The sequence below is a fragment of the Anser brachyrhynchus genome (genome assembly GCF_964034855.1).
Source record: "Anser brachyrhynchus genome assembly, chromosome: 4".
In the NCBI taxonomy this organism is placed as follows: Eukaryota; Metazoa; Chordata; class Aves; order Anseriformes; family Anatidae; genus Anser; species Anser brachyrhynchus.
This window is the reverse complement of record NC_137698.1, coordinates 60236697-60263642: the sequence shown is the minus strand read 5'-3', so window position 1 is coordinate 60263642 and position 26946 is coordinate 60236697. Positions and strand designations below refer to the sequence as shown.

At 38.6% G+C, this 26946-nt stretch overlaps 1 protein-coding gene across 4 annotated transcripts in view; it reads right to left on the bottom strand.

Moving 5' to 3' along the window:
• CCDC149 (coiled-coil domain containing 149) overlaps positions 1-26946 on the bottom strand; it is a 53925-nt gene that overhangs the window by 6097 nt on the left and 20882 nt on the right. For all 4 annotated transcript variants that reach the window (XM_080590871.1, XM_080590872.1, XM_080590873.1 and 1 more), the window contains exons 4-11: positions 25907-26014; positions 19981-20097; positions 18300-18472; positions 16894-16966; positions 15524-15608; positions 14158-14302; positions 7649-7725; positions 2265-2372 (exon numbers count right to left, since the gene is read on the bottom strand). In XM_080590871.1, coding sequence (XP_080446997.1) covers positions 2265-2372; positions 7649-7725; positions 14158-14302; positions 15524-15608; positions 16894-16966; positions 18300-18472; positions 19981-20097; positions 25907-26014 — 886 coding nt within the window. The remainder of the gene's footprint in view (positions 1-2264; positions 2373-7648; positions 7726-14157; positions 14303-15523; positions 15609-16893; positions 16967-18299; positions 18473-19980; positions 20098-25906; positions 26015-26946) is intronic.

Sequence of the window (26946 nt, the reverse complement as noted above, 5' to 3'; positions counted from 1 at the left end):
TAAAGTAAAAGTGGTTTTGTTTTTATTGCTGGAATACTTTTAAACTGAGATCATACTTGCTCGGTAAATAAAGGCTGATGAACACATTCCTGTACCCTTCTTAGTTGCCAAATTCCCCCAGACTGTGGAGGCAGGCTGTAGAGATCAAAAATTGCACTGTGGAGCAAATTCCTAAAACTCAACAACAGGCAGTCATCCTCTATGTAAAGCAGCACAAAAATTGACAGTATCACTCCCATAGAGCTGCTGACCGCAGAAGAGCTGTCAACTCTACGCAGGAGGAGACACCCTGCAGCTGAAAACACACTGCTTCTTTTCCAGGCTTCGAAGGGAAAATGGAAAGCACAAAATCCTCCAGAAAACGGATCTGGGACAATGGAAGAAGTTATTGCTCCATCTACTGCTAGAAGGTGTGGCTTCCCCAGCAGTTGGCAGACTGGTCTATGTTTGTGCTCATCTGTGTCACTGAAAAGTTGGCCTCATTTATTTAAACTGTCACAGAGGTGGATTTTAAGTTTGTCTGAGTTCTCACTGCAGGTTATCAGGTACACTGTGCCACATACAAATTAAAACCAAGCTGTTTGTGCAGGCAGAGCAGTAATTTCTTAATCCACTGCAGTTTAATCACGGGATTTCTCTGTTACACGGGATTTCTCTGTTCTCTATTACAGTTATGAAATGGGGATGGGTAAAGAGGGTGACCTACTGGGAGCCAATTTTTCTGATGACTGCCACAGGCCTAATCCTTGTCTGTCTTCTCTTCAAGGCTGTTTTCTTCCAGTGATCTCTTCCTGTTGAGATCTGTGCTCCTGCACAATATCTCTTTGTTTACCCAGTCCCTCCGTATACTCTGCCCACTTCTTATCCTCCTTTTAGCCTTTATCACCACATCTTGCTTTCAATGACAGAATTTGGATTCCTCAGTCCTGTGTTTAGAATGGGATGAAAAGTCCTGCCTACCTTCTCAGGGGTGGAAACCTTCTCCCCGTTTGCAAATTCCTTGTCTATTAATTATAGATATATTACATGTTTGCATGTTTTTTTATTTAAAAAAAAAAGTGGTTATCAGAATTAAAGACACAAAGAAGTTATTTGGCTGACATTAAAAAAAATCAGCTGAAGTAGAAAATACATCATGGAAAGCTTCAGTCCAGAGTGAATGTTTGGCAGTGCTACACAGCAACAGAAACAAGGTCTGATGAGATTTGACAGGCAGCTTTAATCAAAACTGTAATACCAACCTCACCTAGGACAGGAAAGGAAAGAACGTAATACCACCAAGTAAATACCTTCAGTAACTGCAGATTTAATTAAAAATCAATGATTAAGCAGGCAAAAAAATGAATATTTATGAGTTATTACTCACTGGAGAACTACTCGCTATAGTTTCGCTCCTTATTTTTAGCAAAAATATCAGCTGATCAAGATTATAAAAAATGATCAGTCCGGCTGTCAAGTTTTATCGGATGATGATATGGATAATAAAGTCAAAATTAAGCCACAATCTATTTAGTTTCAGGACTAACAAATAAATTGTTTATGATGCTTCATGGTTAGCTGAGTAAGATCGGGGCATACCAGAATATGATGTCCATTAAAGACCTTATCCAAATGCTGAGAAGCAAGCACAATAATTTATCTCCTGACCATTATGAAAAACTCAGGAAAAAACTGAGGTTATCAGGAAAACACTATCTTTTTGCTACTCTCACCTAAAGTTAGGCTTGACTTTGGAGAGATGTTAATGCTTGCTATTGGGAAAGTTTTGAACAAAACACATGCAAGACTATAAAAAAAAAAAAACAACACAATCAATTTATCCGGGAAAATGAGGGGGGCTTATTTCAATTTACTGGGTGCAATCAGGAAGCCTTTCATCTAGGTATCAGCTATAATGCAGCAAAGTGCTAAGCCAGTTCCACAGACTGCTCTCCTACTGCGCATTTTAACAGAGGGAAAAAGAGCAGGAGGCTAACACAGAAGGCATGAATAACTTTTCACAGTATCAAGTTATCTGGCATGAAAATTCCTGGAGGTGTACGACCTGATGCCTAGCACTGTGCAATCTCTTCAACAGTCATTTTTCAGTAGTTTCTTTGCTATTTGTACAGGGACCAGCTATCCATTTTACTCGTGGATGATTTATTCAATCTCAGTGACCACTGAAACTTTGCCTTCTGCTATCCCAGCATGAAAATTACATTTTATTTAGAAAGAAATGTGTGCTCAGCTCTCATCATGTTCCGTATGTTCCAGGTGCTCACCTTGTACTTCAGTTTGCTGTGGCTTATCAGTAAATGCTAACAACGGTGACCTAGACCGCTGTATAACAGGCAAGGTTGGGTCACTGAACGTTATGGTATCCTTTCCACCTGAAACAATGAAAGTGTTAGAACCATTAATTCGCTAATTACACTCATGGTTCACTAATGATATTCACACATATCCTACAACTTAACTCTTTTTTTTCCAGTGCCATGAAAAGAAGTACAGAACCAGAAAAGCATCTCAAATGATCAAATGATCCTTCTACAGCATGGAAATAAAGTATTTTATAGCAGAGCTGGAATATGTAAGTCAAATAAAGACAAATAACGAAAGGCTTTTTTTTTTTTTTTTTTTTTTACACACATTACAGAGCAAAGGACAACCTTTGAAAGAAGAGCAGGTGCTGTATTCAGCAAATTGTATTCACCATACAATTCAGAATATTACTAACCAGATCATACCAAAAGTTTTACAATAAGTAATTTGAGGTAAAGCTTTATGCTAATACATGGATCATTTGCATGCCATTGCCAGCAAGTGTTTGGCACTGACTCTGTACTCTTATCGCTCTGCCTCCTATCACCTATGTGATTTTACACTATAGGCTCACACATGTACTACAATGTTTCCTTAAAAAAGTAAAAATAAATTTAAAGATTAGCACAACTGTGAGGCAAGCCAGAGCTGAGGCAGCAAACCAGCAGACATTGCTAGGGAACAGGAGGGATTTTAACCTGAAAATTTCCCAAACCCTTCTGAGCATTTTTGTTTAAAGCCAAATGCACGAGGGCAATTTTCCAGCTCTTTTGCAGAGAAAATTGTGCAAGAAACTCTTCAGCTGAGGACTCTGCTGTAGATGCCTAGTCTTTACATACGTTAGCAATACAGAAAGCAGCACCTGCAGACTCTTTAGGAAGTCCTCCACTATTCAGGATGCTTATGTTCGTAGTGACTGACATTACCTTAAACCTAGAGGGGAGGTGGCAAGAAATTTGCAAGATCAGCTAAGCGTGGTGTTTGCGTGGCCTCCAGAACAACTGCCAACCGATAACTAATGGCTGGGAAGGTGGCAAGCTACTGCTCTATTTATCTCCATAAGAATGGACGTTTATGTAACAACCACTTCTCCCCTCTAAATCTGCTTGTACATTGCACCTTAAGGCAACATCCTAAATCTAATCACCCATCCAAGACAAGGACTTTTGAAAGGGCACCAGGTCAGGAGATACCCTGAATAAATCCTTCCCTGAGAAAGTTCTGGTACCTCCTGAGAAAGAGTGAAAGTCAAGCTGTTCTCTCAGCATCACACTGGGCTACCCCAGTCTCTAACTGCTTTGGAGAACGCTGTCTGTAAAGACCTTGATACTGAAGGTATTAATGACTTTTTAATATCCTCAGCATGTTGGGGTATATACTGCAGCAATACAAATGCAATGAATGCTTTAGAAACATTGAGCTTGTCAAGCTTTGATCCCACTGTCAAGTATGCATCAGAATTCTGCCTTCGCGATAGCAAGTATTAAAAAATAATAATTAACTAACAACAAAGTACAGCCCTTGCCCCAAGTGTAAGGCAAAATTAATTAAATTTAAAGGAAAAAAAAAGGCAAAACAAATCTGATGGCTATTTCAAAATGCAAAAGCCCCTAAAAGAATGCACTTCCCTGTAACACTGAAGGTATTTTTGCGTTGGAAGTAGAATTAAATCAAACAGGGAACTAGTAGTACAGAAATATCTTATATTCATATGCATGGTCAGAAGTAGCCAATGTCTAAAAGATCCAGAAGAATCCAACAGAAGAGGCCAAATTCAAAAAGATTATAAATAAAGAATTTGGGGGGAAACCACTCTTAACAGTGGAAAGCAGAGAATTATTTTTTTTGGTAGAATGAAAAAAAAAAAAGTAAAGCCTCAACTACAGACCCTTACAAGACAAGCTTCAAAAAAAGAAACTTCCTGACTTCCAGCCAGCATTTACACAGTAAACACATTCACTTTCACATTTTTCTCTGGAAACCAACTTGCTTACAGAAAATAGACCTAAGTTCAGTATCCACACAGCTTAGTAACAGATGTGGCCCAAAAAGCCCTATATATATTTATTTATTAACAGTGACTCACATCCACTCATGAAGGAGGGACGTGGCTGTTGCTGTACAATATTCCTTGCATCAAGATCTGAAGTTGGATTACACATGGGGAATTTTAATTAGCTGCCGTGGAAGCTCAATTTCATAACCCATACAGCTTCATGCAGAGTTGCTCTATTTAATGAATTTTAAAGGACTTTGGTGAAAAGCATACAGATCTCAAAATAGGCGGACAAACAGGTTTTCAATAGGAGTAAATTCATTTGCTTTCTTCTCCAGGAGAAATGGACTTCTCTACAAGATTCCCAGGCTTGGGGATCCACATATAACCTCTGCTCCACTCAAACAGCCCTCCAACACAGCAGCTGCTGAGCCTGTTAATTCTGCCTCGCCACTGCTCCTCGCTGATTACTGAAGAGCAAGAGGCAGCACAGAAACCTTCCTAATAACCCTGACAGGAAAAGGCTGAGTCATGGCCCAATCTTTCCTTTAGGCTTTTTTTTTTCAGTGGAAATCTGGAATTTTCAGGAACTGATACATTTTGAAAAATATAGAATTACTATAGAATTATTATATATATTTTATATATAGAACTATTATATAGAACTATTCTATTACTATAGAATTACTGAATATCTAGTGACATCTTATTGTAAGAGGACTAAGCTGGTGTTTAGTTCGTTTTAATGCTGAGTATACTTAACATATTACGTATGCATATTTGAATCAACCATAACGTATGTAAGACAAGGCAAAGAATCTAATGCTTCTGTGAACATCACATTCTCTGCCTCCTTCTCAAGACAAGTGGGCTCATAAAAAGAAAACAGAGTTAAATCTATGACCAAGATTGCTTTATTTTTAGCAATGAACCTCCTAAAAAATTCATTTAATTAAAGCCCATTTTCCAAACAGGGGAAGCTGAAGTTTGCAATAGGCAGAACTACGGAAACTGAACTTATGCTACCAGATTAACCATTTCAAAAATTAAAATATATGCTTCCTCTTGATTTAGCTTCCCCATAGTTGATTCATACATTGCACAAAAAGCAGATGACAAACACGTCACCTCACAAAAAAGTTAGAAGCAGTCAAGCTCTTTTTTTCAATAGGATGAAGTTTATTAACATCATTTATTAACAGCATTTGGGAGGTATTAATATCATGGTGACAATGGATGTTTTTAATGTTATATGGACAACGATGCCCAAGTGGGAACGTTGAGTTCAGATTAAAACCCTGCAATTTATAAAGTGCATTTCTTTCAGTGGTAGACTGAACATCAGCTTTCATCTGCATATTCTTCCAGAGACAGAAGTTCAATTCACAACCATATAATACTTCTCTTTGGATTTAAGACTGACTGGGTGGGATAGCCTCTATGTGCTGCCTCTCACCCAAGCTCACATTCAGCCGCAGAGTCCATTATGATAATTCCTACGCTATCTATTACATGCTGCAGTTTTATGGAGCAGAAGCTGTCCACACTCTGAAAAGAAACGTTGCAACCCACCAGTTGTTGCAAGGCTCTTTCTGACCACATTGGGACTACAGTGCATTTGGAAACAAAACTACGCTCTTGATTTAAAAGGGAGGCAGCAAATTAACAAACCAACCTTGGTGTTCAACAGAATTCATAAGCTACTGTAAAATTCATTTACAACTATTAAGGATCATCCTTTCTTACTATTTTCCTCAATTTAAACAAAGTGCTTGTAGAGCAGCCTCTGTTTCTCTTGTGGTCATCTAATTCACTTGACTGAACACCTTAACCTGACAGATATAAAAATGTTCAGATAACATTCCCATTTATTTACATGCAGTCATAATATTTAATGTACTGCTAGAATCAGTTACTAAAAATATATATGTCAAGCAGAACCTACTCCCAAATCCCACTGAGACATTGTAGCTCAGGCCTTCAGGCAGCAAAAGAAAAGAAGGAAAGAGACAGTTGTTATTGTATAAATATTAATTTGATGGCTTACCTACACAGACCAACAACGGAGCAATTAGTTCCCACTGTTTATTGTTCTTTTTAATACATTTTGTAAAGATTATAAACACTGCTTTTATTACTGTACTAATTTCATGGAACACAATTTTTTTGGGGAAAAAAACCACAACCAACCCTACAGCACATTAACCCAGCGAGCTTATGATACACATTTGTACTAATGTACAAAACTCTATCAGCAGGATCTTGACAAATATTTCACCTGCACTTTTTGGAGAATGTGGGGAGGGACAAATGCTCTCAGCACTGTATGTACGTTAGATGCCTAACTGAAAAGTAACCCATGGGAACAAATTTGGGACTTTCAGTTCTGGAAAACCCCAATGAAAGCCAGTTCCAGAAAGATGATTCAGAATGCCTGCAACAGGCAGAAATATACCACATTAGGCCACAATGCTTTTTCACTAGTTCTCTTCAGCTTTGTCAAATGTTTTCTTCTAGATTAAAAGCTTAGGTATATAAAAACAGAGCCAAAAACCCAGAAGCCTAAACCATACTAGCTCCCACCCCCACTGATAGGAAGCTGTAAACAACAATGCCTAATGGTGCAAACACCAACAATGGAGCAGCATAATTTACAGTGGTTAAAAAAGATACAATTAGGTGTAATGGGAAGAAAAGAAGCAAAAGGAAAATGTAAATTAAATATTGCCCATTTTCCTAACAGCAAGGTCTATTAGGAAGCAGATTAATCTCCCATTACGTGAGTAATTTAAACCAAATACAATGCTTAAGATGCTACAGGGAATAATCCTGTTCTGGAGAGAGGGACTAGAAAATTTCAGATCATTTACATTTCCAGTTTCTCAGAGATTATCATTCTACAGAAAAACATTATAAAATACAGCAATAAAAACCATGGAAGTTACAAAAAGTATAAAATTAATCAAAAAACCTGTTGAAAAACATCATGGCTAATATCCTACGTGTATCATTTTATATAACTGTTTAAATAAAATAGCTCAAAGTTTTTGCCTTTTTTTTTTTTCCTAACTTGCAAACTATGGAAACAATTTGATTATTTCCAATACTTACTTTGTAGTATTGATACTGGAAATATGGTTTAAAGAGCCTCGCGAGTTTTGGTTTCAACTTACTGTTTATTAGAGGTTTCTAATTTTGCAAATGCGCTTCACAAAATACTGTCATTCACAAAATACTGCACATTCATAAAATAACTGACATTTAAAAAATTATAGCCAAGCTTTTCTTAAATGCAAATATATCCATGAAAACTAAATAATTCAAGCTGTTCTCTTGAATTTTACTAACCTGGAAGACTCCACAAACCAGCAATTTCCAAAGTTCTTAACTTCTTTTCAAGTTCTGCCACTCGATTACCTAGAATTCTTTGGGAAAAAAAAAAAAAAAAAACAAGAACAAAACCCAGAAATACTCAGGTGAGATGAGATTCCTTGTTCTAGTAAGGTAACCAAAGCCTACTTGTTTACATGTCTGCAACTGAATTTTTAACTTGTTACTTAACTAGCGTAGTAAACCTGTTAACAATTACCGCTTTTTACTAATGCCAACAGACAGCCTCCCCCAGACTTTACCGAAAACGCAATATAGTTGTCTAACTTATCCCATGATTAAAAAAAAAGATTTAAAAAAGATCTAGGATGTACCAGACAGTCAACCTTTGCACATTACAGACCAAGAATAGCAGCTCACAGAATTTCTATTTCCCTTGTTTGCAAATCTCTCTTCCCAGTTCCTTTTACTTTCTCTGCAGCTAAAATTGGAAGGTAAGAGCTATGCGATCTAAATATGCAAAATTCAATACATAGATTGATTTTGAAGTTCTAGTCACAATTTTGGCCCACTCTTATTCGCAAAGGTTTGTCTGTCACTAAGATTGCTTATTGCAGGAACAAATTGCCTTGCTGCTACATCTCTCTTCTTTCACGTGCTGAACTCTTTTCTTCTTTAGTAAAAAGCTTCAAGCTGTTTAGTGCCTTCATCACCCACCCACTCTTAGTTTTCGCTGCATTTCTTGGGTCATCTCTTCTTTTCTATCTGATTCCTACATAAATACTACTTGCAGTTAGCTCTCCTGCAGGATTTAACTTTCAGTTTTAATTCTCTCCCAAGATCAAATGCGAGATTCCTATCTTGCAAAGAAAGCTCTTTTTTTTTTCTTTTTTTTTCCCCATGAATTTTTGAAAGTGCTTCTCTCACAGGCACAGCAAGTCTTCTAGAGTCGGAAGTCTTTAAATAAATCCCAAACAATACACAGAGTGAAAAACCTGAGTTTTTCACTCAGACAGCAATTCTAAACATGACAGCAGAGATAATGGACAGCAAGTTTTACTCATCAAATTACAGCAACAGGATAAGTCAGTTAAATTTGAACTGAATGCTGAGAAGCAGCACAACACAACACAGCAAGGCAACAATATCTTCCCAAGCTTGCCAGAGCCGTGTAATACTGCACTGCATGCTCTCCACCTAGGGTTTTATGCTGCAAACATCTGAGCAAACTGACAATGTCATTACTGACGAGATGACAGAGTCTGGAACATAAAGGACAGCAAAACCAGCAAATATTAAATGGGCTAGAAAAATCGATTAACAAAGACTAAGTATTTTTGAAATCTCTAATGTGAGGGCTCTGCAATGACAGAATGGAAGCCTGCAAGTATTTTAAAGACTGCAAAAATACCAGGATGAGACAGACTGTAAAAGAGAAAGCTCACATTGAACATCGAAGCAAGCACTGGGTGGTACAGGGGTATGTGACAATTAGAAAGCAAGCAGCCCGTCCTGTTTACTAGCAGAGGGGAGAGTGTGGCAGCAGTTATTTCTCCACTGAAATTCAGTAACCAACCAGACCACCAAGGTTATGATGGATCTAATACTGTTGTCACCAGTAACAATCAAAATTTTCCAAGTCTAGATTTTGCTTTCAGAGTGCTTCCTTCTGATACAAGGGACTCAGCCTTAACAACTCTATGTTCATATCCCGGTGTACTGCATTGCCCTAAGGGCCTGCTGAAGGTCAGCTGAAGGATATGGAGATCCCCTGGCTTAGGGGTAGGGAACAAAGAAATCATGCAAGATTCCTTCCAATACATGTTAACTCTGCCAGGGAGCCAACAAAACAAAGCTGATGTGGCTAACGATTATCACTACAAATGGGTCACACTTCATTATTTTAGTAAGTAGTTCACCAATAGTTCCAAGGCAGAAAGGGAGGAAAAGATACTGCCCTCCATGTCAGTTTCAGTCAGCCAACAAATTCCACTCTCTAGATTAAGTTCAGTTACTGTTACTGCTCTTGATATTCGGACAATACCAAAGTCACTCTTCTCTTGCTTCTCTTAAACTTTGTAATTCATTTTTTCTGCTGTATTACACTACTTCTAAAGATTCTGGAGCAAATCTATCCTGGTAATTCCTACTGGAGCCTCAGAAGAGACAACAAACTTTTTTTTTCAGCTTTGTTGCAGGTTTTCATGCATGAGGACCATCCTGCAGCTCTGAACACTGCTCAGCAGAAAGAGAGGACAATACTTAACGATGCTGCTTTCATTCAGGCACAGAGCAAAATACATTCCCTGTTGAGTATGATTCTAGTTCGCACCAAACCACATTATTTGAAGAGAGGTATGGGAGAAATTAATCCTACAAAAAGCTGTGAGTCTTAAATAAATGCTTATTGGAAACCCTGAAAACAGCACAGTTTGCCCCTTTCCACTATGATCATCCAAGTAATTTGGCACCTCCACATGTGCCGTGGAAAGACTGAGCTGTGGTGGCCTTGACCAGTAGGTATTTTGGAAGATGCTGCTTGGCTAGTATCTGATTAGCATCCCTAATCTATTTTCTATCTCCAGCCATAATGGACCAGATCCTTTGACTAAAACAGGACTGTGTCACTGACAAAGGTGCCTGTAGCTATTCCCGTTGCTCTCTGGTCATGCATCCAACACGACAAGGGAGGTTGTCTAAGCCTCCCTCCAGGATAAGGTTTTAGAGAAATCTGTTGGTCACGTAACTGCAGCAACGGTCCCACCTGAATACAGAAACTCCCTTCTAGCACTCCCAGCGCTTCCCAACGCACATGAGCATAGCCTCAAGGGAGCTGTGCTGATTTACAGCACCTGAGCTCTGTTCAACCTCACCTTCAACTTAGTTCTAGTTCTGGAAGGCATGTACGTTCCCAGAGACACAAGCACCCGAACACCTGTAAATACGGCCTACCACGGTCACATACCTGGCTCTACCTGTCACATGGAAACATTTACTCAGTTACAGGTTGGCACAATCCCTTCTGTACTTCTGGCCATGACCAAGCTTACCCAAGTAATGTTAAAATTAGTGCAACATGTCTAAGCAGGAGAGCAGTTTCTAAATTCATCTGGCTTGCATGAGTGCTGGCAATTTCATGAACAAATTGCACTAAGAAAGAACATATAACAAACCGTTTATTGCTGGTGGAAGCCAAAAAGATTTTTATCCATTTTCTAGGCAGGGTTAGGGCTGTTTATTTTCACATTTATGTAACTATTTAATCTAGCAACACATTACTGCATACAGAATTCATTTACAACTGCTTTTACAAATTAAGCTAATGTGCTTGAGAGGAAAAAGATAGGCTGTTACTTAAACTTGGCAGTAGTAGTTACCAATCACATAGGCAAACTGACCCATCTTCTTGCCATATACCTTTTTTTTCTTACATCATAGAACCACAGAACTTGGGTTGGAAGGGACCTTAAGGATCACACAGTTCCTGCCCATAGCAGGAACACCTCCCACCAGACCAGGTTGCTCAAAGCCCCATCCAGCCTGGCCTTAATACTTCCAGGGATGGAGCATCCACGGTTTCTCTGGACAACGTGTTCCAAAGCCTCACCACCCTCTGAGTGCACAATTTCTTCCAAATGTCTAATATAAATCTATCTTCTTTTACTTTAAAACCATTACCCCTTTGTCCTATTGCTACACTCCCTGATAAAGAATCCCTCTCCAGCTTTCCTGTAGGCCTTTATCTTGTAAAAATGGAGCTAAAAAATTACAGGCTGGATTTATCCCACTCATTTCTAGGCATATACTCCCACAGTTCCTTTTATCATGCCACATATTTAGAAAACCAGCAATAATGAAAGTGTGCCTGTTCCAAGAGCAAGTGGTAATAATGGATGTTTTTAACAACAGGATAACAGCAGAAAGTCAACTTCAACAGCACAGCCAAATTACAATCTAACTAAAAAAAAATAGTCTTGTTATTTCTTCATTTAATCAAAATGCAAATCTACTATCCTGTTATTTAAATTTACAGAGCTGTATTTCGATCTTCAAGCAACAAAACAGGTTTTGACTTTGGACTACACTAACTGTTGGGAGGGAAGTAAGTTCATATGGTCTCATAACAGAATCGCTAACAGATTAATCATCTATCAAATATCAAAAGTACAACTTCTTCCCTGAATGAAACAAACACTCCAAAAATCTCACTTTCTCTACCCAACTGAATCTCACCTTCTTCACATAACTATCTGAAAGATTAACTGTGTTCTCCAAACAAGCTCTTTGCACAGGACAAACAAGACAAGAGGGTTTTTATGTAAAACCTTCTGTCATTCCATTTCTCTCTAGCCCCACTTCCTTCTCCTCCTTTGAACAGTACGATGATGGATCTTCTACTCGTACCAGTTTTCTGTGGACCTGCCGGTTTCACCTGTGCAGTGACCTCAGTCTCACCTCCAACCTGCTCCAACAGGTGGCCAGTTTCTTACCCATTTTCAGAAAACATCAGCCTTTACTCCTCTAACTTTTTCCATGGTAATTAAGAGACCCCAACAACCACATACTGCACCTGAAATCAAGGATAGTTTTCCCTGATGTTCTACCTGCATGTCCCTTTTTCAATTTAACCCTTTTGTGACTCAGGTGCTTCTACATGAAGTAGTTCCCATTCTTCCTAGCTCCTTAAAAGCTTCCTTAATCCAACTAAAGCCAAAGGTGACAAAAAGAACAAGCATACTGCATGGGAGTGTTGCTGCTCTTCACTCAACCTTCCCAGGATTTATGATTCTGTTTTTTTTTCCCCCTGAAGCATCCTGAGCCGAATACAACACTGCAGTTCTGAGCACACTTTGTATTTTGGAGGGGGGTGGATTACCACCGCCCCCTAAGACCTCATCTTCTGTTGGGCACCACATATTCATTTTTGTGTATGTCCAACCTCTACTTCAATAGCTATAGATGACCAGTTTGGCGCACAGATAAAATAGTATCTGCTACTGAAGGCTTATCTCAAGAAAGCTCATACTCAATAGTTGAAAACAGGCACTGGCATCAGAAGGTAAAGCCATCACTACAATAATACATTTGAGAGATGCAAGAGACTGAAGAGATGTAAAATTAGAAATTTGCTACAGTTACAGGCAAGAATATGCAAATAATTACACGAGGTCATGACGCAGTATCAGGATGCAAAAGGCAAAGATCAATTATACCTGAGCTACCAAAAGTTACTTGCCAGATGTTTCTCAGCTGATGTTACACTAGCAGCAAGAAGGGGGTAAGCAGGTGTTAGCCCCTTCAGTAACACTGCTCAGTGCAGGAACTCCCCTTACACTTCATGACATACAAAAGGCATGAATTGACTGAGTTGCCATCAATTTGAGCTGAGCTACGTTCTCACTGCTTTAGTCTCCCTTTAGCTGATCAGGCATTTGCTTTCTCAACAGTATTTAAGAGCAGCTATAAACTGCTCCTCCACTTCTGTTGCCACATCACTAAGAATTATGCAATGGAGTCTGCCTAGTATCAGAGTTATGAATTTTCAAAATGAATCATCTATTCTAGTGCAATACAGTTCACTTCAGTACTACTCCTTCCTTTCCTGAAAGATGTCTGCCTGTCTCTGACATCTGGTCCTGATGTGCTTTTGAAAAGCCTGAATAACCTCTGATTACCAGTAGTGACTCAGTGTTGCAAACAACCCCTCCAAACAACCAAAAAAAGCCAGAAAGAAAAAAACAAACAACGAACTAAAAACCTGAGCGCAGCATCAAGGAACGCTTCCTAGCTCTGATTTTCATACACTGTATGAGGACAATAATATCAGAATGTCAGAAAATGTGTCAAAACCGATGATATTCTGCCATGATAGGTGCTGTGCAAGGTACAAAGAATTCTCCTGATGAGAACAGCTAAGGGTAAACAAATTCTCCTTGAAAGTTCAGTTCAGATTAAAAAAAAAATAAAATAAATCATATAGTAGCAATATAACTGCATTTATCTCCTAAAACTTTTGGCAAGTAACTACAGGAGCAACAGCTATCATCCATATGACACACAGGCTACTAGCCTGTGACAAATGTCACATTAAAACTTTTCAGACTCTTTCCTAGGTGCATCATTTACTATTCTCACCAGTGTTTGTTGTTAACAGCTGATTTATCACATATCTTCTCCGTTTCAAAGGTGTCCTTCCTCCTGGATGCTTTTCTTTGGCTCTCCCTACAGACTACCTGCTAGAAATGCCACTTCATTACTAGAAACCAAAAGGTTTCCTATGGTTTATCTTCAACCTGTAAACCAATCCTTGCGTAGCAGAAGCAGGCAGGTCTCTTTAAAATGTATTTTTTTCTCTAAACACATAGCTGATCTTTCAGTTCTAAAACCTGAAGAACCCACCTGTTAGCAACGACAATGAATTCTCTCTGAAAACAGACCTTCCTTTCCATTTCCCTGAAACTCCCCCAGAACTATGACTTTTCCATAGCTTGGTAAGTTCTATTTTACTTAGAAGTCATGCTACCTACTTGTTCGTTTGCCTTTGGTGTTGTATGACCATGTTTTTTTCATGGATCGTTTCCAACAATGCAGTGGCCAGTGATTTGAGATCTGAAATGGACTGTGGCGTGGCTGGAAGGCTACATCCATGATCCTCTGACAACAACTCTTGGACTATAATGTTAAAAACACAAATGAGTTTTGGCTTCTCATGCACAGAGATGTGACACAAACATTCACTTAACATCAAAGAATTATTACTTAAATGAATACATATGATTTTCTTTCAACTAACAAACAATGCCAAAAGACCAGAAATATAATACACAGCTGACAGAAAAACGGTGGCTTTTTGAGCTGACTGTTATCCCACAACAATTGCCAGAACAAGAATAGGCAGACACATTTTCTGTTCATTTAATTCTGCTTTTGGAAAATGACTTTTGTTCAGGAGGAAACAAACTCATTCTGCTAAACCATTGAGGCCTACAGATGGTAAAAATGGGGTATTTCTCTCTCACTTACATTAAAATATAAGCCCACAAGGAAGTTTTTATATTACTTTTTGTAAATCTTATATCCTTCAGGTTATTTAAGATTGATGTGAAAAAAGTCACCCGTGAACTTCCTCTGCAGCTTAGAGCCTGTTTACCTTTCAGTCACATCACGAAGTTCACTAGTTACTTCTGTAACTAGAATCTGGCTCTGCCTCTTCATACACAAGTATATGAAGGACACAAGAGGAGTCGAAAAATATTTTCAACCTACTACAACAAATACTACTGATCTCATGTGTGTGTGTATGAATGTACCTGCACCTCAACAGCAGGGTGGTACAGTGGTACACTGCTTGGCACAGTGAATTTTCTCTACTATTCTGCTTTCCCTTCTTTTGTAATCTTGATTTTTTGTTTGGAGGGGGAGATTATGCCATTTTGCTTCCCGAAAAGAACCATGGGACAAGAAAATTTTTTGCAAAACATCTGAATATAAGGAGCAGAAAATTTGACTTAGGGCCCCTCCTCTATCCCCCTGTATATTTTTCATTGGATTATGAATTGAGATTGTTGTTGTTAGCAGAGCAGAGAGAGACTGAATAAAGAAGTGATTTGTCAGGGTCAAAGTTGCAAACAGGCTTACAGTTAAGAAAGAATACATTTGATCCAGCTGACTGGGAAACGAATGGCAAAGGAATAACAAAAGGAGAAGCAATACTCAAGAGGCAAATTTTGTATCAAGTCAACTGAGAAAAGGATGAAAAAACAGCACGATAATAAACACAAAAGAAAAAAAAAGATTTCGTTCTTGTTGGTGAGGAAAGTGTTACTGAAATTATGAGGTAAGATCAGAGGAATTCAATGAGACATGCAACACCATGCTGCGTTTATGTAATACCTTGCTTTGCAGACAGGACTCCAGTCAGAGCACTGCTACTGGATCTGCCGTGAGTCTTTGAATTTTTTCGTCTCTCTAGTGCATTCTGAGGAAACAACAAATATCTTACTTACAAAAACAGCAGCCAAAAAGTTCTACTTTACTCCTTTCTCCCAGAACTTCCCCACAGGGCCTGACGCTACACTGATAGTATCCTATGGGGTAGTATCCTATGGAAGTGTGACCTTCCTGGAATATCACAGCACAAACAGTTTTTGCAATGTTAAAAGACTCATTCTGCCTCATTGCAATCGCTTTATTGTAGTCTCTCCAACCCCTTACCCTAACCCCATGCATTTTTAAGACCTGTCTATTTTTGAATAAACTGATGAGTGCCAGTGAAGATGCTGCAGTATTCTGTAGACAGTATCAGTCGGGAACAAAAGCAGACCTTCCCCAGCATTTCTCTAGATAGGGTTCAAACGGAAAACTCAAACTCCTCCTATCAGAACTTCTAGAAGTCCTTTCAGGAGGAAATACTGACTTTCAGGACTTAACAGCAGAATGATCCTTCTACAAAAGTCCAGCTCTTGCAAAACAACTACAGTTATGTGAAACCCCTGAGACCACCAAGATGTTCAGTTCTCACCCATGAACTAACTTAAACTCTGAGATACCATGTCATAAACGTGTACAGACACTGAAATGAACTTGGCAATACTTTCAGAATTTTTCATCACACGCAAAAAGCAATTAGTGCTACGACTGCTTCACAGTGACCTAAATGGTTAAGCACTCCTACTGATGGTCCTAAGACAACCATTCCCATGCCCTGACAAGCAGTCCTCTCCTCCCACTCTGCAAAATCACATGCAGAAGAGAATAAAAGTGCTTGACTTCACGAAAGAGCAAGAATATTTTGCCCTTGAGGTTCAGTCCTGAAGGGTTACTGCAAAACAATATAGAGCTTAACCCAGGAACGAAGGAACCATGAAGACTTAGCACTCATTGGGAACAAACAGTGGTACCATTAGGGAACAGGGAGGCAAGAACTGCTTGTGACAGGAATGCAGCTGCAGCCATTTCCCACACACTGTGTGACTTGCTACTTTTTACCTACCAGCCACAGAACCTAAAAATAAAATAAAATAAAAATTGCTTCACTTTTCCGAGTGCCCCTAATAGTTAACATGTCGTTCACCAGCTGAAAAGCCTACAAGATTACCGAGCATGTAATATGTATACATGCTAATATTGTCAAAATGTTAAAAGTGATTTTTCTTTGAAAGCATAATTTTGTTCTTTTAATGCATATAAACCCAAGAATGAACAATAACCTCCATGAACAACAAAGCACAGTTTAGATGACAGATTCACTGAGAGGATTTTACCTTATATTTAGTAATATTAGACTTAAGAAGGTTGACTTCCTCTTGAAGTTGCTTTAATCTCTCTTGAAGATACCTGAAAAAAAAAAGTCATCTTTTACATCATGTTAGATTCAGTATTGCCTCAAGTGCTCCTCTTTACTATGTGGAATGTCCTCTCTTTGAATTACTGAGAACTCTTTTCCCTCTACAGTTTTCAGAGGGATAAAATAACAAAATCTTAACTGCTCTTGACCCCATCAAAATTTAAGTAGGGAAACAAATTGTATCAGAAAAGTAGGGTGCCCTTCTGTTACATTTTTCAAGAATCTTGCACAACCATATTGTTTCTCAGGATTTTGGGGTCCTCTGTGCCTGAAAGCTTGTAAGATGGACACTTAAGATTTGTATATATGTCAACACAAGAGTCAACAATGCAGAGCTTTTGCATTGCAGTTATCACTCACTCACATGGCACTTCTCATTAGCAATCACAAAGCATAGATGGAAAATGGTTTACAGTAGCTAAAACAATACTATTCTTCCTTACAAAGTCTATGCACTTGGGTTAGACAGCTATGAAATATATTTTTGGGGTATAAAGGGTTTATATAATATCCTCTTTTGTAGTGCTATTGCAGCTGCATTAGGGTTAGTAACAATTTAAAAGAAAGACAAAAATTGACACTGACATCAGGAGCAGGGGGGCTTAAATTGATACAGAACTTGGTAGGCCATACAAAACAAAACAAAACACTGGAAATGCTGGGAGGAAGTAATGCCTTTGGTATTACACTTTCCTACCTGAAGTGTAAGTCTCTGTAAAGGGAAAGTGTCTTACAAGCTCTATGTCACTTTAACGTACTTGTTGACATTAAGGGAGGTACCTGCCATAGCTCTGCCAGCAACTCTTCTCTGTTGCCCTTAGCAGAGACCATAAAACACTTTTTTTTTTTCCACAGCAGAGACAAGAATATCTACATGAGTAAGTTCATAAGCAAAGCGCTGTTGGGAAATCGTTCCCTGTTGACAACCTCTCCCTGTGGTGAGATGTCCAAAATTGTTAACTACGAGTACTTGAAATCCATGTTTACAACTCAGGCTTAGCCCATTACAGCTCACTAGGAAGTTCTTAAAACACTGATTTTTAAAATTCTTGGTTTTGGTCCCATACAATGATGGGGATGAGAAGGCCTGCACTTCTCTTCCTTTTCCACATTTAGCAATATTTGGGAATATCACTTACATCTCTGTAGCCAAATAAAACATTAGTAATTTCCTGCAGCTTGACTTTCTCAATATTCTTTGATGGTTGGCTAGAGCAGAAACAAAATATACAAAACAAATAACCGAAATCTCTTAGCTATAATTCTAGGACGTATTTTTGTTACGGTTTTGTTGTGACTCAGTGAGCTTTGTCATGCGCTCACCTGTTCTCCATGCACAGAGCATCTATGTCGATGATACGATTCTCATGTCCTCCTAAGACATGATTAAGTTCTTGGTTTAGTCTATCAGACTTATCTTGGTAAAAAGAGCGTTCTTCTTTAACATCCTGTAACTCATCCAGTGCAGCTTGAAGATCATGTCTCAGAGTCTCGATCTGAAAAGAAAGGAACTGTATCACTGTTTTGAAGTCTATAAAAAATTGCATAGCGCACAAACTGAAAACAGCAACAAGCACTGTGTGTGTGTACAGGATTGATTTTGGACAGTCAAAAGTCTTTCCCCACATTATAATCCCCAGTATTTTTACCCTATTCCAGTATTATTTTGTTAATTTGAATTTAAATAACTTTAGCAATTAGACTTGTTTTACAAAATTTCTACAAAATGACTAAAACCTAACAGCAAAATAAACCTTAATTCATACACTAACTTTGCTAAGAACACATTAAGCTTGTTTTTGGACACAATTTCCAGGACTCCAAGGTTAAACTAAACAAAATTAGAATTTTGCAAATTTGGAGGATGAAATAATAAAAAAAAATCTGTAATTTTTTACAGGAAAAAATACAGAAAAAACAGTATGGGGCATTTGTACTAATTACAGAATTTTCAGCAATAAAGCTCCACAGAGTAAGAAAAGGAACTGAGAAAAGTACAAAATAAGCCAGCATGGAATTGGCAGAGTGAGCTTTGGTATTAAACAAAAGGGTGAAAGAGCCCAGTATAGAAAATACTCCGGGACAAAGAGCTTCAAACTTCCAAGGAGAGGAAACACTGAATGTTGAATAAAGCCTGCAAAGAGCTGAGAAGTCTCCATGTGCAGCTCAAAAAACTCTGATAAGCCAGAGAAAGACACCAGAAAAACAGGTGACAAAGCCACGTGCTGGACAGACAGAGAACTTGGGAACAGAGGTCACAGGGAGACTCAAATTGGGAAAAGAGCAAGTGCAGGCAACAGTCCTTCTGGTAAACTAGAGGAGTATTGCATTTGGAGTAAAAACTGAGAATAAGAAATTTGCACCTTCTCCTGGATCACAGAATGGCTCGTTGAGGGTGTCATTGGTAGGAATGAGCATGAATCAACAGAAAACATAAACCCTAAAACCGACTCAGAAAGCTATGAATCAGTATTAGGGAAAGGTGGGCTGGATAGTGCATGGTACATAATATTAATGCAGACCTGAGGTAGGAAGAAGAGAGGTCTTATTCAAGATTTTTTCCAAAGGGAGGAATGAATGGCTAAGACGTAGGAGGAAGAGCAAACAACCTTAAATCTCCTACTGAAAACTTGATTCAGAGGAGTTTGATTGAATTTGATTCATCGCCCACGACATATTGTGTTGAATACTATGCACAACAGCTTACACTAAGTCTCTTTCATCGACAATACTGTTCTCACAAGTTGTTGCTGTACACTACAAGAAGAGGATCATCGATAATCTTGAGAAGGAATTCCTGAGATCAGTAAATTCGGTAATTACCATGCATGCATGCTTAAATTAGTGCTCAATAAGAACAGTACCAGTAAAAAATCCCACCACCTTCACCACTATGTGCAGTGCTAATCAGCTACCAGCTCTCAAAACACAAAAGCAGCTGTCATTTACTTGCTATTACACAAGCTCTGTAAAACACGACAGGATGTGCCCATTTCGTTATTACTTGTTCTCGAGCCTTCTCCAACTGTTGAACAAGATCCTCACGTTCATGTGCTGCAAAGTGGCGAGCCCCAACTTCATCATCTCCAAGTCTTTGCTTTGCTATTGTCATTCGAAGGAGCTGTAATTACAAAGACAGATTCCATTAGCAAGAGAACACGGGCTGTATCATCAGAGTACACCTGTGTTAGAAAGTAAGGCTGTCAGATTTCATCTCTTACAGGGCAAACAGCTGGTATTTAAACCAGAGGGAATTTTCTGAGCCGAGGGCTCCATCCTTGTCTCAGTGAAAAATTCCAGACAAACACTCAAACATAACATGAGCTGCATTAGGCCCTGCAACAATAGTCACCAGAGCATACAAATGATGAAAGACCATGTAAACATGAAAATGCGGTCAATATTTTTTAGAAGTGACAGAACAAATTCTGGTCAAACAAAGGAGACAATTCTCAGAAAGCCATTTTCACAAATTTCATAAAACCTAAAAGGAGGCTATAGCAAGGTGGGGATCGGTCTCTTCTCCCAGGCACTAAGTGATAAGACAGGAGGAAATGGCCTTAAGTTGTGCTAGGGGAGGTTTAGGATTGTTATTAGGAAAAAAAAAAATCACTGAGAGTGTTGTGAAGTATTGGAACAGGCTGTCCAGGGAGGTAGTGGGGCCACCATCCCTAGAGGTCTTCAAAACACATGTAGATGTAGTGCTTAGTGGCATGGTTTAATGGCGGACTTGGCAGTGATAGGTTAAAGGCCGGGTCAGATGATCTCAGAAGTCTCTTTCAACCTAAATGATTCTATGATTCTACAAGCAGATCTTAAAATTATCTGCAGCAGAAAACAAGCAGTTAAGGAAAAAAGACACAAGCTAGCTTGCCCAGCTTCACTTTACCTATAGCACTTAAAATCCCTGCGCTATACCAGTGCAATTTGTATTAACACCTGCTTACCTGTTTATATAATTTGTTTGCGTGGTTTTTGATTACTCACAAAAGTTAATTCATGCTAAAAACAAACAAAAAAATGGGCCAACACAAATGTGTTGGCCCAGATGTGCAAACATCTAATGAACTCATCAGCTTTGTGCCTGCTGAAAACCTGACTTGAATTAATACATTTGCATGAAATATCTGAGGCAGACACCAACTACCTTTCAAGAATTGTGGAGCATTACAATAACAGTCTGTAAGGCACTCCACATTTTCAGTTATTTATACTGTGTACAACTAGGCAAAAGTGTTGCCTCCCCGTGGCCTAACTTGTAGGAGCTCCACAGAGACTAGAGCAACTCGCCATGATAACCAGCCTGACTTTCCCCATATTCGACTGCACCCAGGAATTAATGTACATCATTATACTGCAGAGTTAGAAAAAAATGAATCTTCTGAAGTAGAAGATTGTACATTAAAATCTATCTTTGGTATTTATGGGATGCCAGTCACTATAGCTGCAATGTGCCAATTAAAATCCTGCTGATGCAAGACAGACTACCAAAATCATCCTCCCCGCTTATTTCAGCTCCAGTTCAGTGCAGCTCAGTGAAGCCAGTACCACTTGATCTGATAAGCAGTTCACTTGCTCAGGGGAAGCAGTGCACCCCCACTTAACTCCTTTTGGCAAACTGCATTTCCCTCTCCCCGCAGAGAAGCTACAGCTCAGTCAGGAAGGCTGAATGGATCCTAGAAGATACAATTCCTATTAATTTTTTATCAAAACAAATAGCGAACTATTAACTCAAAAAGGCTGCTAGCAAATTCTGGAATGATTTTATAGCTATGGGATTATTTTTTTAAATGCTAAAAGGCTGATAAGCAAAAGGCATGGTAATGTGATTTAATTCAGTTAGATTAATTAAATTCCTATAATCTTTCTCCGAGATTATCAGCGACAAAGGTAGTTGGAAACAAATGTAGTAACATTTTAAGGGCTCAACCTTGCTCAGAAAAACTGGAAACAGGAAGAGGAAAAAAATCAGTTTACCAAGGCACTCGATGCCTGCAGCAGAGCAGAACTCTGTAATGCCAAGCACCAGGCTGGGAACTGTATCAGAGCTGTGACTCATGCACGAAGACTAACCCTCCTCCAGCCCGGGAGAGGGTGTGCATCAGGTGCAATTATATCCGCAAGCAATTATTACTTGCAAGGTCAAACAGTCTGCCAATAAAAGGAAAACTCTATTTACTAAGAACTTTGAGGGGAAAAAAAAAAGTATGAAGTCTTACAAAACGAATGCTTCAGAAACACAAATTTGGTCAGTAAAAGAAGCACTATAACCGTGCATAAGACAAAGTAAAATACCAATCCATAAAACGAGAGAGTGCTTCTTCCAGACAGTTGGCCAATCAGAGAGTTGACAGGGCAGAACAGGCCAAGTCCTCTAATTCTGCGTTGCGAATGTCTCATGAGGCAGCACCACCTGCTATAAAATTCTCCCCTTAAAACGCTGTGACCCAAAGAGACACTAAGTGTTATGCCAGAGGGTGAAGGGTTTATTTCATATTTTAGTGTTTTATCATAAATTTTATACACCTGCCCTCTGGCTGCTGTATTTTTATTTCTATCATTCAAAAATCACTGATGAAAGAACCAGTCAACTTCATTTTGCAGCCACGGAATAGGTTAACACTACCCCTCAGGAAGCTGTAAACAGTGTTCATGGCAGAGTGGATTTAAATTAATGGCACCTTACCAGAGGCAGCTCCTGTTTGTCAAGAACCAACGTATTGTTAACCAAACCAATCAGTGCTTCAAGCCATCAGTCTGTATTACTTAAATATTACACCTTTCTCTTAATCAGTGTCAGCTAAAATAATTATCCATGAAGTAGCAGCTCTGTAGCAGTAACACAATGCCCCAGACAGGCATCGCTGTGATAGCTGGTGTGCAGGCTAGGAGTCAAAAGACAATGCCCGTGCCAAAGTTTTTTGTTCTCGGTTATCAACAAAACATGCAGAAGAAAAAGGGAAACAAACACAAAGAGTAAATTCTTCGTGGAAGGCAGAAACCATCGTGTTTAGCCACAGTTGCTGACAGCAATTATCTTCACCACATTGCCTACAAAATCCTAAGGGGTTGACCACAACTATGCAAATTTGCAACATTAAGCCCCAGTTCTGCCCAAACATATGCAACACATTTAACATTTTGCACTGTTGCTGCCTTATAAGAAAGAACTGTCAGTAATACAGCAGCTATCGTTTTCCATGCATCTTCCTCTCACTTAGCACTGCCCTCGACAGCTTACAAAATAACTTCTTTCCATGGGTAGGAATACAAGTGAAGGCAACCGAGTCACCTAGTCTTCCAGAAGCCTCCAGTTTCTTTTGTGCCTTCCATTTTCTGCCCTTTATGAGAAAGAAAGAGATTTCGTAACTATCCTCCTCTAAGTTTCAGTAATTGTTCTCCAAGCATTGCTGCCAGAATGTTAGGAAAGACAGGATTTACAAATAACTGTATCATAAACATAGAATAGCTTTCATGTGTCAGAGCTGATAAGAGATTGTGATCAATCATACAAATAAATAGTCTTACATATCTGTTGCTGGAGTGCTGCAGTCTAACTACTGCTGTATTCCTGAAACTGCAGCAACAAATCCTTCCAGAGACTTCCTGGATAAGTTTTATTTCTGCCTATTTGACTCTAGTTGAAACTAAATGAAAAAATTAGTCCATTTAAGCCAAATGCAAGCAATTTGTCATTGCCTAACTGATGACGTACTTAACATGATTTCAAAAACACATAAACTATCGGCAGTTTAAGGTCTTCTTGCTAATCCAAGTGACTGTACCCTACTAGTAGCAAACATTAAAGCATAAAGCTTAAACAAGTCAAGCCTTCAAAACATTTTATTATCAACAGAGCTAATGTGTGATATTTAAAGAGTATTTTTTTCTTTTTTAGTCCTACAAAGCTCTTGCCATTCAGTGACAAAGCCTGCATGAGTCACCCCTGCTCAGACATAGGCAGAATTGTTCATCCATAAGCAGCTTCACTTGCTGCAAAAGCAGCTGTTTGTTCATCTCTTGCCAGAAGTAAGGTTGACGTAGACCAGCTGGGCAAGATGCCCTCCCTCACTTTGGAAAAAGCAAAGGGAAGAATGGAGGGGAAAAAATGTAAGAACAAGCAAATTATTATAGTTCTTTGTTTTGTTTTTATATATCCCATGCATTATCTGGACTTCAGCGCCTGAAGTAACCCAGCTGCCAGTACAGGAGAACTGATGAGCAGAACAGAATGGCTTCGGGAACAAGTGTAGAATTTTATCACCCAAGCTACAAGGCAGAAAAATCTGACACAGGAGGAAAGTGTTAAATCCCTCAGAGAGATGGCAATGCTTTTTTAGGCACTTCAAAAACCAGCAACCTGACTCTAAAATAAGCTCTATTTCTCCTTTACTAGAAAAGTGAAAAGTGTGTTCCAAAAATGAAAATCCTAGTCTAAATTAATCCGTCTCTGATGCAATCCATTCCTCCCCCTCTTTATTTAGTGATGCAGTATTTTGCACCTTCTGGACAGGGGCATGGTGGGTGGAATGACTCTTTTTATGTTCTTCCTTTCTTTATGAGAGTCACGAATTTAAATTCATGCCAAGAATACAGATATTACAAAGACAACCAGCTAGTACCAAGTTACCTTGCAAAGGCAGGTCTAAACAATGCCATTTTGATCACAAAGCAGCAGGCTCTGTGTTAACCAAGATGATGATGTTATAAAGAATTAGAACAGGTGCATAACCTCAATATTTAAATATGCTTTAATTGTACTACCTTTGTGTTCTGTTTGGATTAACAAATCCTTGTTACTTGTTCAGGACTGGTTTGGGAAAGGCTGTATAGTGTAACATTCATACCTGAGAACTGCAAGGCGCTGCCTTCTACGCTGTAGTATAGTTCAAACAATAATATATAAATAAAAAGAGCCCTAGGGAAGCTGGTCTCTGAAGACTTGAGGGAGTTACACAAAATGCTATGCATACTACAAATTCAGGTCTCATATGACCATTTCACCAACTCCCTCCACCCTTCCAGGGAAGACCTTTGTGACAAACAATGAGTAACACTGCATTATCACAACATGCTTATGTTTGAAATAAAATGAAAAGAAAAAACCCACCTGAACAAGGAAAATAAAACTATTTCTATTCACATTTTTAAATCCCTTAACATTAAAACAGTAGTTCAGGGAGGAAAAGTTACTGCTCAATGTTTGTCTCATTTTTTACTTTGTGAACCACCTCAACTGGTCTCAAATTCACCCTCTCACTAGTTTGATCTCTGAATGTACTTTTGCATACGCTCCAGCTGTGAATGTTACACACATTTGGCTTGAGTTTAAATATTTCAATTAACAGAGACAACAGGAGTTTGATTAATACCAAATGGCAGATTTTGAGCAATGTTCCACATAACTTGCTAAATTTAGCAATAAAATAAATTGTTTATGTAAGGGGAACAGGATGAGGGCTTAATACAAAGATAACTATATATATTGGTGATCACCTGCTCCATATTTTTGAACGGAAAAATTACGCCTCTCCTGGTTTTATCATCTACTAACATTTTGCATTTTCATTGCAGTGAAAAATATTACACAACAAAGATGAAATGCTTATGCGTATAAGGGGAAATATTACTAACAAAATATATTAAAAAAAAACAGCAACCCTGAGATCACTAAAGCACAATGCAGTATTTATAATTAAGGATAAGTGAGCAAAAGCAGAATACAAAAATATAAAATAAGCTGCACTTACTGGTATCCTACACATGCTTCTTTTGTTCTGCTGTTTTGAGCATTTACTGTAACCCAAATATTCTAGAAGTACTGTAACCCATTGTTTTAATTTACTTCTTTTTTCCTAAGAAGTAAATGTAAAACTCCAGCACAGTTTACATATTCCAGGCTATTTACTGATAAAGTAAGTTAGTAATACCTTATTGTCCCCTTGTACTTCTCCCAGTCTCTGCTGAAGCTCCCTAATCTCTTCTCCAAGATGCTTATTTCGATCTTGAGCCTCACTCAGTAGTTGAGTAAGATTTGCCTAGAAAAGAAGCAAGTATCAGTCAAAAGTTAGTGCCTATGGAGAAAAGTACAAGTGGCGACTGAAACAAAACACTAGATTTACTCTTCATCTGACAACAATTTTTATTGTTGTTGATACCCAGACTTCATACTTCATTAGAGAGAGAACAAAGGTCACCAGGGCGCCTTCATCTCTAACAGCAGAAAATACACACAGCATGTGTGCATTCACACTTCCAGAACAGCATACAAAACCCAAGCAAAACAAAGTGAAAATATCTATTCTAGTTCTGGTATCTTGGCTGGCACAAAGAACAAAACAGAGTGCTTTGACAGTATTTATATAAAGTTGCCAAAATTATAGTTTTAAACTTACATATAATTAGACAAATGGCATAGCTGAGAAATAATTATGATCTGATTATATTCTCTCATAGTGTTTCAAGCAGATTCCTATCCAGTAAGGCAGATGCCAGCCACAGTCCCTGTCCCAGTGTGGAGTTGTACCATGGATTATCCAGCGGCACAGAACTTCAGACATGGTGTGACTTGGAGTGTTAGGCAGTAAGGAACCCTCAGCAAAAACAGAAGTGAAAGCTAGAGGTGAATTCACTCAGGGAAGAAACAAACAAAAAAGCCCCCCAGGTAAGTCAAAAGTTATCATTCACGCTACCTTACGAAGTCGTAAGGTGAGAAGTCTGGTCTATACTTTTACAATTAAATTCCATCAGCTTGATCACTAACCAAAAAATAAGCACTACCTTCCTTTCCAATCTATGAAATCTGAAAAAGAACAAATACTACAAATAAATGCATTATATTTTCCCCTAAAAATATCCCAGAAATACACAAATATTGACTCAGCACAGGAAAAGCGCATCAAAATTACATCTCTTCTAAGAGCATTATAATAATCATGGTGGCTAATACACAGTCTTTCAAGACATTTCC